The 13,253-nt window shown below is 33.0% G+C and overlaps 1 protein-coding gene across 1 annotated transcript in view; it reads right to left on the bottom strand.

The window, feature by feature from the left end:
• LOC114329090 (probable G-protein coupled receptor 158) overlaps positions 1 to 13,253 on the bottom strand; it is a 382,856-nt gene that overhangs the window by 322,940 nt on the left and 46,663 nt on the right. Inside the window, exon 4 of the mRNA XM_050648285.1 lies at positions 3,860 to 4,022. Within this exon, the coding sequence (XP_050504242.1) occupies positions 3,860 to 4,022 (163 nt within the window). The remainder of the gene's footprint in view (positions 1 to 3,859; positions 4,023 to 13,253) is intronic.

Below are 13,253 nucleotides of genomic sequence, written 5' to 3' on the forward strand. Positions count from 1 at the left end.
TTTTTAGGTAAAATTGTGGCTTATTTCCCATTTGAATATACTTAACTTTGTTTCTTTTCACACAAATTTCAAAACGCAACAACCATAAATAATCAAACTACACTAGGTTCGCTTTCAAGATGCAGTAGAAAATAAACAAACCAAGACACGTTAAATGCTACTAGGAGCACTTCCGAATCATAATTTACAATGTATAAACTTTGGAAATCATTATTTGGAATGTGCAATGTATATGCATTGTAAATTATGATCCGGTTGTGCTCCTAGTGGCATTTAACGTGTCTTGGTTTGTTTATTTATATTTCTACTGCATCTTGAAAGCGAACCTAGTGTACAGCTGTGCCACAGCTGCCATTTGGAATAATTTTTGACATGTCATTTGAACATCCAATCAGAACAAAGTTATAATGCGCATGCGCCGGGCTGATAGGTTTTAACATATAAAAATTCACCCTCTATCGCCGGTAAAGAAGTATAACTTCAAAAATTATACCGGCAGCTATTCCTCAAAAAAAGTTATACGCTTTTTTGAAAAAAAAAATTTCTTTTAATTTTTTGAGGTTATCTACACTCTACCTATGGGTCTATAAAAAATAGGCATGTTTTATAAAAGCCTCAACTATGCGTGTGAATTTTTTGAAATTTTAAAATTGATTGCATCCCCCCAAAAAAAAATAAAAACGAAAAATGAAGTTTTTGATGGTGGGGGCAGGGGGAAGGGGAGGGTTGGTTAAAATCACGATGAATCCTATGTGTTAATCACATTGAACTTAAAAAAATAAAAAAAAATTAATTCTGTTAGTAAGGGAGGGTAACTTTTAATTTATTTATCCCGTCCATAAGTGGAAAGTTTGATGCGCCACTGTCGACGCATGTGCCACTGAAAAGTGACGGCACAGTGTTCAAACGTTTTCTTTTAGGTTCTATTATTTATAGGGTCCCATCGTGCCTAAAGTGATTAAGAAATTTCACCTATAGCGGCTCTTAGTCTATAATATGCTGTGTAGAATAACAATGTCCGTCCCGTCGCATGTCTGTTATCGCGAACGGTTTTCGAAAAGTTTCGCAAACAATTCGTTTCGTCGAGTTTTGGTATTTCAGGGGAGAACTGGTGCATGAACTAATAATTTTCCAAATTGTATTCTGCAGACAAGCCCTTACATGCACAAACACGAGCCGTAATTCGCTTCCCTCCCGCTAGCGATTCTAGTTCATAGCTCTATTCTGGAACTTCATGCTCTCAGTTCCGTTTGATGAAGAATCTAAGACAACAAAACCAAACTTCAATCGTTGTTTACGAATAAATGGATACAATTACGTATTATTCTGTTTTAATACAGTTTTGGATGAGGAAGATTTGACAAGCTATCTGACAAGGATGTTGTAGGTTATTCAACTTTTAGAAATAAAAACTTAAACATATAATGATCGATAGTTAATAATACTAATCAATATTTTATTATTGTTTAAAGCTTTATTTGTTTAATCGTTACTTCAATTCTGAAAAATGTTTAGATTAACTGATGAATGAAATAATAGAAGATGTCTCACAATAAAACACTGAAAAACGTTTGTTTTCTATACTTCCACAAAATTTATTAAAACTATGTTATTACTACAGCTGTTTCGGCAAAGTGCCTTTCTCAAGTGATATATTTTACAATGTGTTTGCCTTTTTAAGTCTTTAACTGAAGAGGTTGAGGAGTGGGGAGCTGTTTGTCTCGAGTTGGTCATTCAGAATTACAGTAGACTCGCGATTATCCGAGGTAACTGGGACCGTGATTACCTCGGATACGGAAAAACTCGGTTAACACTGAGATTGGTTATATTGATAGAAAAACACGTAAATAATCATAACTGTGGATATTTTAATGACAAAATTAATACAGTACTGTCTGTAAAAGATAAAAATAACATTTACCTTGTCAATATTACTGTTTAAAATAGTCTTTGATTTTGCATAAGCTTTATTCCTCTTTTTGATATTGAGGCGGCGATGTTGCGCCAAGGTTGAAAATTGTAACTCACCAGTTATGACTTTTGCCTCGGTTAACTGAGGGGCTCGGATGACCGAGTCTCGGATAATCGCGAACCTACTGTATATCTGTATTTTTCAATTTATTAATTTCCATTGATTCTAAAAGTGATAGCTTAAGGCCTTTATTTTGAATATGTAGAATTTGAAACTCTTCATTGAAAGAATGATTATGATCTAGAAGGTGAAGTGCGTATGTAGAAGTGTCTGTTTTTCTATTGTTGAAAGCCCTTTTGTGTTCTGCTATCCGTTTGTCAAAAGTTCTGCCAGTTTGACCGATGTAAGTTTTCGGACAGTCACCACAAGTTAGTTTGTACACACCACTCTGTAGTTGCTTTCTCTTTCGGCTTTTATTGTTTTTAATATGTTTGCTTAAGTTGTTGTTAGTTCTGAAAGCTGGTGTTATTCCTTTCTTTTTTATGTATCTGGCTATTTTTGTTGTTATTTTGCCAGTATATGTGAGAGAGCAGAAGGTACTGGGTTCTTTCTGTGGTGGTGGATACACTAATTTCAAGGCTTTCTTATGGAGTTTTTGGTTTAAAATGTTGTTAACTGTTTGTTCGTTATAGCCATTGTTTACTGCTATTTGTCTAATGATATTTAGTTCTGTCTCGAAGTTATTTTTTGTCATAGGAATTTCTGTCAGTCTATGTATCATGCTATGGTAGGCTGCTAATTTGTGTTGTGTAGGATGGGATGATGAATTGTGTATAGTTGTGTCAGTATGGGTAAGTTTATGATATACGGAGAACTCATGTTTGTTGTGTAGTCTGGTAATCCTTACATCTAGAAAGTTTATGGAATTATTCTGTTCTGTTTCTATTGTGAACTCAATATTATTATGAAGTGAATTAATGTATGATAGAAATTGGTCAAGTTGTCTGTTAGTTCCTGTCGAATCCATCAATTATTTAATAGAAGATGTGGAATCGCTACGACTATGACACAGACTCGGTCAGATTTCAAAGGAATGAGGATAACCTACAAAGATAGCTTTATCGATTTTACCATGATTGAACATGAACATATCCACGCAGAAAATAAAATGCATTATCATTGCGAAAGATCCAATTAGATGCAGGTTCGAGGTAGAGGTAAAACCCATAGAACAGCTAAACCAGTACAAATGTCTAGGTGCAGATTTATCAAGTTTTTTTCTAAATTATAATAATGTCATTTTCGATTTAATCAACTATTTTTTCTAAACTAAGCATTCCAAACCCGTCGAATCAAATGAATCATATCAATTATACCTAAATAAAGTTCATTTTAAGTGGGAAGCTATTCATTTCTATTAGGATTGTAACGACGAGGGTTTAATTTTTACATTTCAAAAATAGAAAAGCAGAGAGCGACTTTATTTTCGCCATAAGTCAGTCAGTTCTTATACAAAAATTTTTTGTCAAAGCTTATTTGAAAGATTTTGTAATGCTATTTAAAAGATATGTTTTAGGTTTTCCCAAAAAATGCACCACTTTCAGTTATTTGAGATTGAAAGTTATTTTTTCAATGAAAAATGCATAGTTTCACGCAAATAACTTAGAAATTGTCAATTTTGAAAAAAAAAATTATAGAACAAAATTTACTCAGAATTGGTCACTCTATCGATTTCCAGAGTTATTTTGATTAATAAATTTTCATCCCCAGGGCAAAAGCGCAGTTTGGCATACGGTAGATTTTGAAGAAGAGTGTCAACAGAGCTTAAATCCAAATTTTCATTAAAATCGGTGTTGGTTCTCAAAATTCCACGGTTTTACAGTTTTTTACCGCTGATGAATGGTCTAAATGATATTCACCAATTTATTGGTGAAAATTGACACTTACCTTCGTTTTTCTTTGTTTAAAGACCACCAACGCTACGATGACGGTGACGGCCATACAGGCCAGTTGTATACACATGATGGCAGTCTTCAAATAAACGTCGTGGTTGGCGGGGCAGATGCCCGCCGAATCACAAAACTCGCATTTTTCCGGACAGGGAACGCATCTGAAACAACGGGAAAACAACTTTAATTAAAATTTAGCGGTTTGGGCCTTTTTGTGATAAACGGTAGCAAACAAAACAGATGAAAGGACGTACGTATAGTAAGTGACCGCAACAACAACTTTTACACAATCTAGGTAAACTTTTTATATAGGGAGTTTGTAATAATTAAAATACAAAATAATGTGGACAATATTATTTGTAACATCGGTTTATAGCGGCATTCCGATTCCTATTTTTCAGCCGCGTCGAACTGTACAATCCCTTAGTCCCCTGGTTGTAGATCTCTGTCAGATATTGCTTTTTGAATTCCATTTATCCAGGTAGTTTTCGGTCTGCTCCTTCTTTCCGGGGGTTACCATTCCATTATCAGTTTTGGGAGTCGATTTTTCTCCATTCTTGGTACATGGCCATATCAGCAAAGTTGTTTTTGCTAGATTTCTTCTATCATGTTTGTTTTCCTTTTCATAATATCTCGTAATCTTTCATTCGTTATGTGTGAGACTCTTTCCTATAGATACAGGCTAATCTTTGCCAGATGTCCAATTCCAGAGCGAGCAACTTTCGTTCTGTTCACCAATTCAGTTGCCAGGTTTCACATCCACTCAGTACCACATGCTGACCCTATTTATGCCTCGCATCTTCTTCAAGCGTATCTAGACAGAATACAAGATTGGTTTTTGGAATGGAAAATTAAATTCAATGAAGGAAAATCTATTCATGTTACATTTACAATACGAAGAGGAACCTGTCCTCCTGTAACTTTAAACAACCATCAATTACCATCAGCCAACGAGGTAAAATATCTTGGTATTCATTTGGACAGAAGTCTCACATGGAAGAAACTTATCTGGACCAAGAGAAAGCAACGAGGTCTTAAATTCAGAAATATGTATTGGTTAATGGGCCGTTCATCAACACTATCTCTGGATAATAAATTGCTGCTCTATACACTCTGAGCTTCGCTGGTGTCGCTCTAGCGGTTACCAATTCAACTTTCACCGGTAATTTTTAAATTTATTATTAAATTGTTATCGCTTAATATTTACAACGCAAAAAAGTAATTAAATTTTAGTCGATTTTTTTAAGATTTTGCTATCATTTTGACGTTCTATTGATAAAATATGAATTTCTTACTTCGGATACTTTCACAATTATCGTGTAGATGGCGCTAAGATTAATAGATTAATTTATAATTACATATTACGGAACATTAAAAAACTTAAATTCAGTATTTAAAACGTAAGTATATTTAAGGTAAAAATATATACCACAGCTTTGACCAACTAATATTTTTTATAATTAATGTTTCTAATTTTAATTTTAAATTAATCACTTTGACATGTATGTCAAATTTCCGGTAAACGTTTACAGACTTGCCACTACTGGCGCTCGCGAATTTATAAATATCCCCTCTACGTACGAGCTCACAGCGTATAAGGCAATACTAATGCCAATCTGGACATATGGGTTGGAACTATGAGGAACAGCCAGTCACTGGAAATCATCCAACGCTTCCAATCAAAAACGCTCAAAACCATCACTAATGCACCTTGGTACATTAACAACATAATTATTCATCGAGACCTTAAAATGGATATGGTACAAGAAGTCATCACAAAACGTAGTGCTGCATACATTGCCAAGTTGGAGGATCATTAAAACCAGTTTGCACTTAACCTCCTAGACAATTCCCAAGAACAGCGTAGGTTAAAGAGATTTAAACTACTGGACTTACCATTTAGAGTAAACTCGTGAACTAATTAGTTAGTAGTTATAAAATGTAATTATTTTCTATACAACTTTATAAAAAGTGTACTTTTATTTTACCAATGAGTAAAATCCTTCTTGTCCTTAGTCAATGTCATTACTTTTGTTTATTGTTGACACTCAACAGATTGCAAAATACTTTTAAATAAATAAAAAATAAATAAAATAACTCAGTACCACGCTTTTAAATATTAATTTTATTTAATTTTATACAGGGTGTTTCATTAATAATTGTCCATATAGTAACTCGAGAAACCTTAGCACAAAATACGAAGATTTAACCTAAAACACTTAAATAAAATGTGGTTCCTTATTGAGTTACAGGGTGTTTTATCTAAAAATTTAAAAACTATTTTTGCTCAGCATTTTAAAACTATTCGACGTATCCTTTTCATACTTGGCAGAAAGTGCGACTACTAGACACTCTACTAAATTATGATAAACAAACGTTTCTATCTACTACCAGAGGCGTACGACAGGGGATGGTGAATGGTTCGCCCTTCTCAAATTCTACGCCACTGGAGGAATTACTATTTAAGTGCCATTTTTAGATTTTACAATACCTTGTACGTAAATAATATACTCTTCATTGGTAACGATAAAGTCATTAGTTTTCGAGATATTTGAAGTTAAATATGAAACGGCACAGTTATTTTGATTAATTTATGATATGATTCATATGATTACAATATAAAAATTATTTGTACCCAGTACAATTAAAACTATTTGGAGTATCCTTATCATACTTGGCAGAAAGTGTAGGCACTGTACACCCTACTAAATTAAATAAATAAACGTTTCTAGCTACTACCAGAGGCCAAGTATGAAATTGGCAGGAAGTATACGTACTGTACAAGCTACTAAATTATGTTAAAAAAACGTTTATGGCTATTACCAGAGGCGTACGACGGAGGAAAGTGAATGGTTGACCCTTTCCAAATTCTACGCCACTGGCAAAATTGCTATTTTAGTTCAATTTTTGGATTCTCCAATACTTTCCATGAAAATAATATACTCTTCATTCGTAACGATAAAGTCATTAGTTTTCGAGATATTTGAAGTTAAAAATGAAACGACACGGTTATTTTGATCAGTGTATTGTGTCGCTTCATTTTTAATTTCAAATATCTCGAAAACTAATCATTTTATCGTTACGAATGAAGAGTCAATTATTTACATAAAAACTATTGCAAAATAAAAAAATTACACTAAAATAACAATTTCGTCAGTGGCGTAGAATTTGGGAAGAGTCAACCAGCCACTATCCCCTGTCGTACGCCTCTGGTAGTAGCTAGAAACGTTTATTTATTTAATTTAGTAGGGTGTACAGTGCCTACACTTTCTGCCAAGTATGATAAGGATACTCCAAATAGTTTTAATTGTACTGGGTACAAATAATTTTTATATTGTAATCATATGAATCATATCATAAATTAATCAAAATAACTGTGCCGTTTCATATTTAACTTCAAATATCTCGAAAACTAATGACTTTATCGTTACCAATGAAGAGTATATTATTTACGTACAAGGTATTGTAAAATCTAAAAATGGCACTTAAATAGTAATTCCTCCAGTGGCGTAGAATTTGAGAAGGGCGAACCATTCACCATCCCCTGTCGTACGCCTCTGGTAGTAGATAGAAACGTTTGTTTATCATAATTTAGTAGAGTGTCTAGTAGTCGCACTTTCTGCCAAGTATGAAAAGGATACGTCGAATAGTTTTAAAATGCTGAGCAAAAATAGTTTTTAAATTTTTAGATAAAACACCCTGTAACTCAGTAAGGAACCACATTTTATTTAAGTGTTTTAGGTTAAATCTTAGTATTTTGTGATAAGGTTTCTCCAGTTACTATATGGACAATTATTAATGAAACACCCTGTATAGCTGTTTTTTATTTTCTTTTGATACGGCTTTTGACCAAAGTAGTGAGTTTAAAGCTCCTATTACTTTCTTTTCTTTCATAATATAATTCATTCCTTTATTTAGAATGATGTCCTTTCACTTTGTTGGATTCTCGTTCCAAGGTATTCATAATCAGAGCTTGGTTCGATGACCATATCATCTTCTAGTTGTAACTCATTTTTCTGTCTCCCTATACACATATATTTGGTTTTCTCTATATTAACGTATAGAGATTGACTGTTTTGTTAGTTTCTATCTAGGGCTTACAATACCGGAATTCCGGGATCCCGAATACCGGGATCCCGAAGGAGTTTTGTCCGGTATTCGATACCGGTATTTATAATAAAAATACCGGTATATCGATATTAGCTTAATTTATAAAAAGTGAATTGATGCACAATAAACTTTCTTCTATAATATTTTCTGCTATTACAAGAAATTATTTTTGAAGATAAACAACCAATATCATTGTAAAAAATATTTATTAAACACGTTTATTACACGACATACGTCTATAAATCTCGTCTATACAAATACATAAAATGAGATATAAAAATTCTTAAAAATTTAAAATTAGACTACTTTATTTTATAAATAAACCGCAAGATTTATTAATCAGAATTGTTTTTACATTTTCAGATCTATTTTTCATTTTTTTTTTTTTGTGTACTGTGGTGTATAAATTAGGCTCACTTACATATTTTCTGAATTATTAATAATAATTGAAAATATATAGCGGTCTAAATACAGAGTAATCCATATAAAATATTTTTGTCACAGTAAGTTAATCTTTGTATTAATATATTTTAAAGTTAAATTAATTTACAAATAACAAATTTCATAAGTAAAAGTATTATAGTATTATATGCAAAATTTATCCTAGAATCAAATATACAGTTTTTCTATTTGCACATTTTTTTGTATCTATCTATATCTATTCCTACTCTTTATGTAATGTTATAAACAACATCTACTCATTTCAAAACAAAATTTAATAGGTTTCATAATATATTATTTAAAAACAAGTCAATGTAACAACTGAGGATAGTATAAATATAACGTATATCTTTTTTATTCATAATACCGGTTTTAATACCGGGATCCCGGTATTTGAAATTTTAAATACCACATACCGGTATTGAGATTTTGGCTCGGTATTGTAAGCCCTATTCCTATCTCATATTATCCTCTTGTTCCGTCAAGTACAGGCCCAAATTCCAAATCATTGTAGACCAGACGCTGAATGGTTTCCTTTGCGTTCGAATCCACTTGGCCTCAAGAGGTGTTAAATATTTATCAAACTAAGTTATGCAATACAAAATACAATACAATACAATACAATACATTACAATACAATACAATAAATATCGTTACGATATAATAAATATCGTTCTACATACCACCAGATTGAAAACAATGGGAAAACTTCTCTGGTAACAACCTCCGAGGCTTTTAAAAATTATAAGCAATGCGGGTCATAAGAGGATCAGAAGACGACGGAATTTTAAAATTTGTAATTCACATCCTATCTGCTCAGCGTGGTAATGCTCCAACGAGAAGGTTTCTTAAGTACTCCAAAAAGAGTAAATAAATTAAACATTAAAGATGTATAAACATTTTCAATTTTGTTGCAACCCGAAAATGCAGCAGCATTATATTCTAGTTCAATCAGAGAGTGCAGGAAGAATCTGATCATCTTGGCACCCGCATGGCTTATAATTTTTAAAAGCCTCGGAGGTTGTTACCAGAGAGGTTTCACACTGTTTTTAATCTGGTGGTATGTAGAACGATATTTATTGTCGGTTTATGTATTATTAGATTGAGAACTTAGTTTGTTTCTTAGCTGATGACGCTACGATACCTCAGCCATTTCGTTCGTTGCAGTCCGGGACGGCACGCGTCAAAGAATCCTAGTTCAGTCAGAGATATGTGTCTACTGATGAAGAGCAAAAAGTCCCGAAACCGGTATAGACTCTTCATGCACTCTCTGATTGAACTAGAATATAGTGCTGCTGCATTTTCAGGTTGCAACAAAATTGAAATTGTTTATACATTTTTAATTTTACATATTTATCTTTGTGTTTTGAGTTAATTGTCACAATATATGGGTTAAAGCCCTGAGTTGTTACATATGGTCAAGAGGGGGGGAAGAATAAGTACTTATAGGGCTTTTTATCGACTGTCATTTGTTTCGAGCTTCTGTCATGTGTCACATAATATTAATATATCTAGGCCATACGTCTTTGGTTTGTATCATTGGTATATATTAATAACATATGACGTAGATATATTAATATTATGTGACACATGACAGAAGCTCGAAACAAATGACTGTGAATGAAAAGCCCTATTAAGGCCAACCCATACTTGTTGATAGGCAGCTGATACGTATGTATCATAAGGTGTATCGAGAAATTCGCGTGCTCTGTTATAATGGTCTAAGGTGTTCAAAATCGATTACATCACATTTATGTCATTAATCATACGAGCTAAATCGAAAGAAAAAAAATAAAAAACATGCACCATTACCGCCATAATTATGCGTTGGTTTTTGTTGTTTTTCTATTTATAAATACGTAATTTACTTGCACCGTGTTATATCGATTGGACGAACATACCGAAAATACGGCACAAATGAATGGAAAATGTGCTTCAATAAAATCTAATGGGTCCGAAGTAATGATCGAAGGGTGACGGTGAGTGAAGGGTGTATTTGCGTGTTTTTCCCAATAACAATTTAAATATTTCCTCGCGCGACGCGTGATTCGGTTATGATTCGACGCTGATTGGGAAATTATTTCCAATTATTACTACCAATTATTTTGTTATTTGTATAATTGATATTTTCTGATGTATATCGCATCGATTTAGAAAAGTTACGTATAGCAATTTTTATTATCCCATTCTTCTTCTTTAGGTGGTCATGAAAATGGCCTTCTTTATTAGAGAACTACTAAAGTTAGTATTTTCTGATTTCTATTATACAGGGTGTTTGATTAACAATTATCCGCATATCGTAACCCAAAACACTTATATAAAATATCCTTCCTTACCGAGATACAGAGTGTTTTATTACAAATGTTCTAAAATGATTTTAGCCCATGGTTAGAGCACCTTTTAATATTTTTTGTTCAAACTTGACACACAGTTTACACATGCTAGGGTACTTTAACTATTCTTAAAAGATAGTTTTTCACTATTACCAGAGGCGTGCTGTAGGGATATATACTTCCTTTCCCCCCTTTTCTCCCCTTACAATCTACGCCACTGACGTAATAATCATTTGAGCATGTTTGTTTGATTCTTCGTTACTTTTTACGTAAATATCATTCGTTGTCTCAATGCGATAGAGTAAGTAGTTTTCAAGTTATTTGCGTTTTAATGTAATGGATTCAATAAGATTATGTATTTTAAACACATAATCTTATTGAATGTACATATTTATGTAGTTTAAAGTACATAGTCTTATGGAATCCATTATCTTTAAACGCAAATAACTTGAAAACTACTTACTTTATCGCAAGGAGACAAAAGAATAATCATCATCATCATGAGTAGCTTAACAACCCTTTTTGGGTCCTGGCTTGTTCTAGGATTTTCCGCCATTCCGTTCTGTTCCTTGCTTTGTTCTTTCAGTGGGTAATCTAAAGTGTTTTCAGATCTTGTTCCACTTGTTCCATGTATCTAAGTTTGGGTCTTCTCTTTGACCTTCTCTTTACTGGTGCTTGCCTCATTATATGTTTTGATGTTTCGGTTTCCAACATCCGTTCAACATGGCCCATCCAGCGCAGACGTCCGATTTTTATGGATATTATGACGTCGGATTCGTTGTATGCTGCGTATAGTTCAAAATTATATCTTCTGCGCCATACGTCATTTTCTTTCACCCCCTTATACAGGGTGTTTCATTAATAATTGTCCATATAGTAACTGGAGAAACCTTAGCACAAAATACGAAGATTAAACCTAAAACACTTCAATAAAATGTGGTTCCTTACTGAGTTACAGGGTGTTTTATCTAAAAATTTAAAAACTATTTTTGCTCGGCATTTTAAAACTGTTCAACGTATCCTTTTCATACTTGGCAGAAAGTGCGACTACTAGACACCCTACTAAATTATGATAAACAAATGTTTCTAGCTACTACCAAAGGCGTAGGACAGGGGATGGTGAATGGTTGACCCTTCTCAAATTCGACGCCACTGGAGGAATTACTATTTTAGTGCTATTTTTAGATTCTCCAATACTTTCTACGTAAATAATATACTCTTCATTGGTAACGATAAAGTCATTCGTTTTCGAGATATTTGAAGTTAAATATGAAACGGCACAGTTATTTTGATTAATTTATGATATGATTCATATTGATTAAAATTTAAAAATTATTTGTACCCAGTACTTTAAAACTATTTGGCGTATCCTTATCATACTTGGCAGAAAGTGTAGGTACTATGCACCCTACTAAATTAAGATAAATAAACGTGTCTAGCTACAACCAGAGGCGTACGACAGGGGATAGCGGCTGGTTGACCCTTCCCAAATTCTACGCCACTGACGAAATTGCCATGTTAGTGTAATTTTTTGATTTTGCAATACTTTTTATGTAAATAATATACTCTTTATTCGTAACGATAAAATGATTAGTTTTCGAGATATTTGAAATTAAAAATGAAGCGACACAATACATTAATCAAAATAACCGTGTCGTTTCATTTTTAACTTCAAAGATCTCAAAAACTAATGCCTTTATCGTTAAGAATGAAGAGTATATTATTTTCATAGAAAGTATTGGAGAATCCAAAAATTGAACTAAAATAGAATTTGGAAAGGGTCAACCATTCACTTTCCCCCGTCGTACGCCTCTGGTAATAGCCAGAAACGTTTCTTTAACATAATTTAGTAGCTTGCACAGTACTTATACTACCTGCCAAGTATGAAAAGGATACGTCGAATAGTTTGAAAATGCTGAGCAAAAATAGTTTTTAAATTTTTAGATAAAACACCCTGTAACTCAGTAAGGAACCACATTTTATTTAAGTGTTTTACGTTAAATCTTCGTATTTTGTGCTAAGGTTTCTCCAGTTACTATATGGACAATTATTAATGAAACACCCTGTATATGTGTCTGAGGATTTTTCGTTCAAACGTACCTAATAAGTTCTCATCGCTTTTCGACAGTGTCCATGTCTCTGATCCATATATAAGGACCGGTTTTATCAGGGTTTTGTATATTTTGCATTTGGTTTTTCTCGTGATGTTGTTAGATCTTAGATGTTTAATTAGTCCATTATATGTTTTATTAGCAATGACAAAAGGATAATATTTATATAAAAAGTAACAAGCAATCAAAAAACATGCTGAAATGATTATTACACAGTGGCGTAGATTGTGAGGGAGAAAAGGAGCGAAAATGAAATATATATCCCTACAGCACGCCTCTGGTAACAGCGGAAAACTATCTTTTAAGACTAATTAAAGTACCCTAACATATGTAAACTGTGTGTCAAATTTGAACAAAAAATATTAAAAGGTGCTTCAACAATGGGCTAAAATCATTT

The sequence above is a fragment of the Diabrotica virgifera genome, chromosome 1 (assembly GCF_917563875.1).
Source record: "Diabrotica virgifera virgifera chromosome 1, PGI_DIABVI_V3a".
Classification (NCBI taxonomy): Eukaryota; Metazoa; Arthropoda; class Insecta; order Coleoptera; family Chrysomelidae; genus Diabrotica; species Diabrotica virgifera.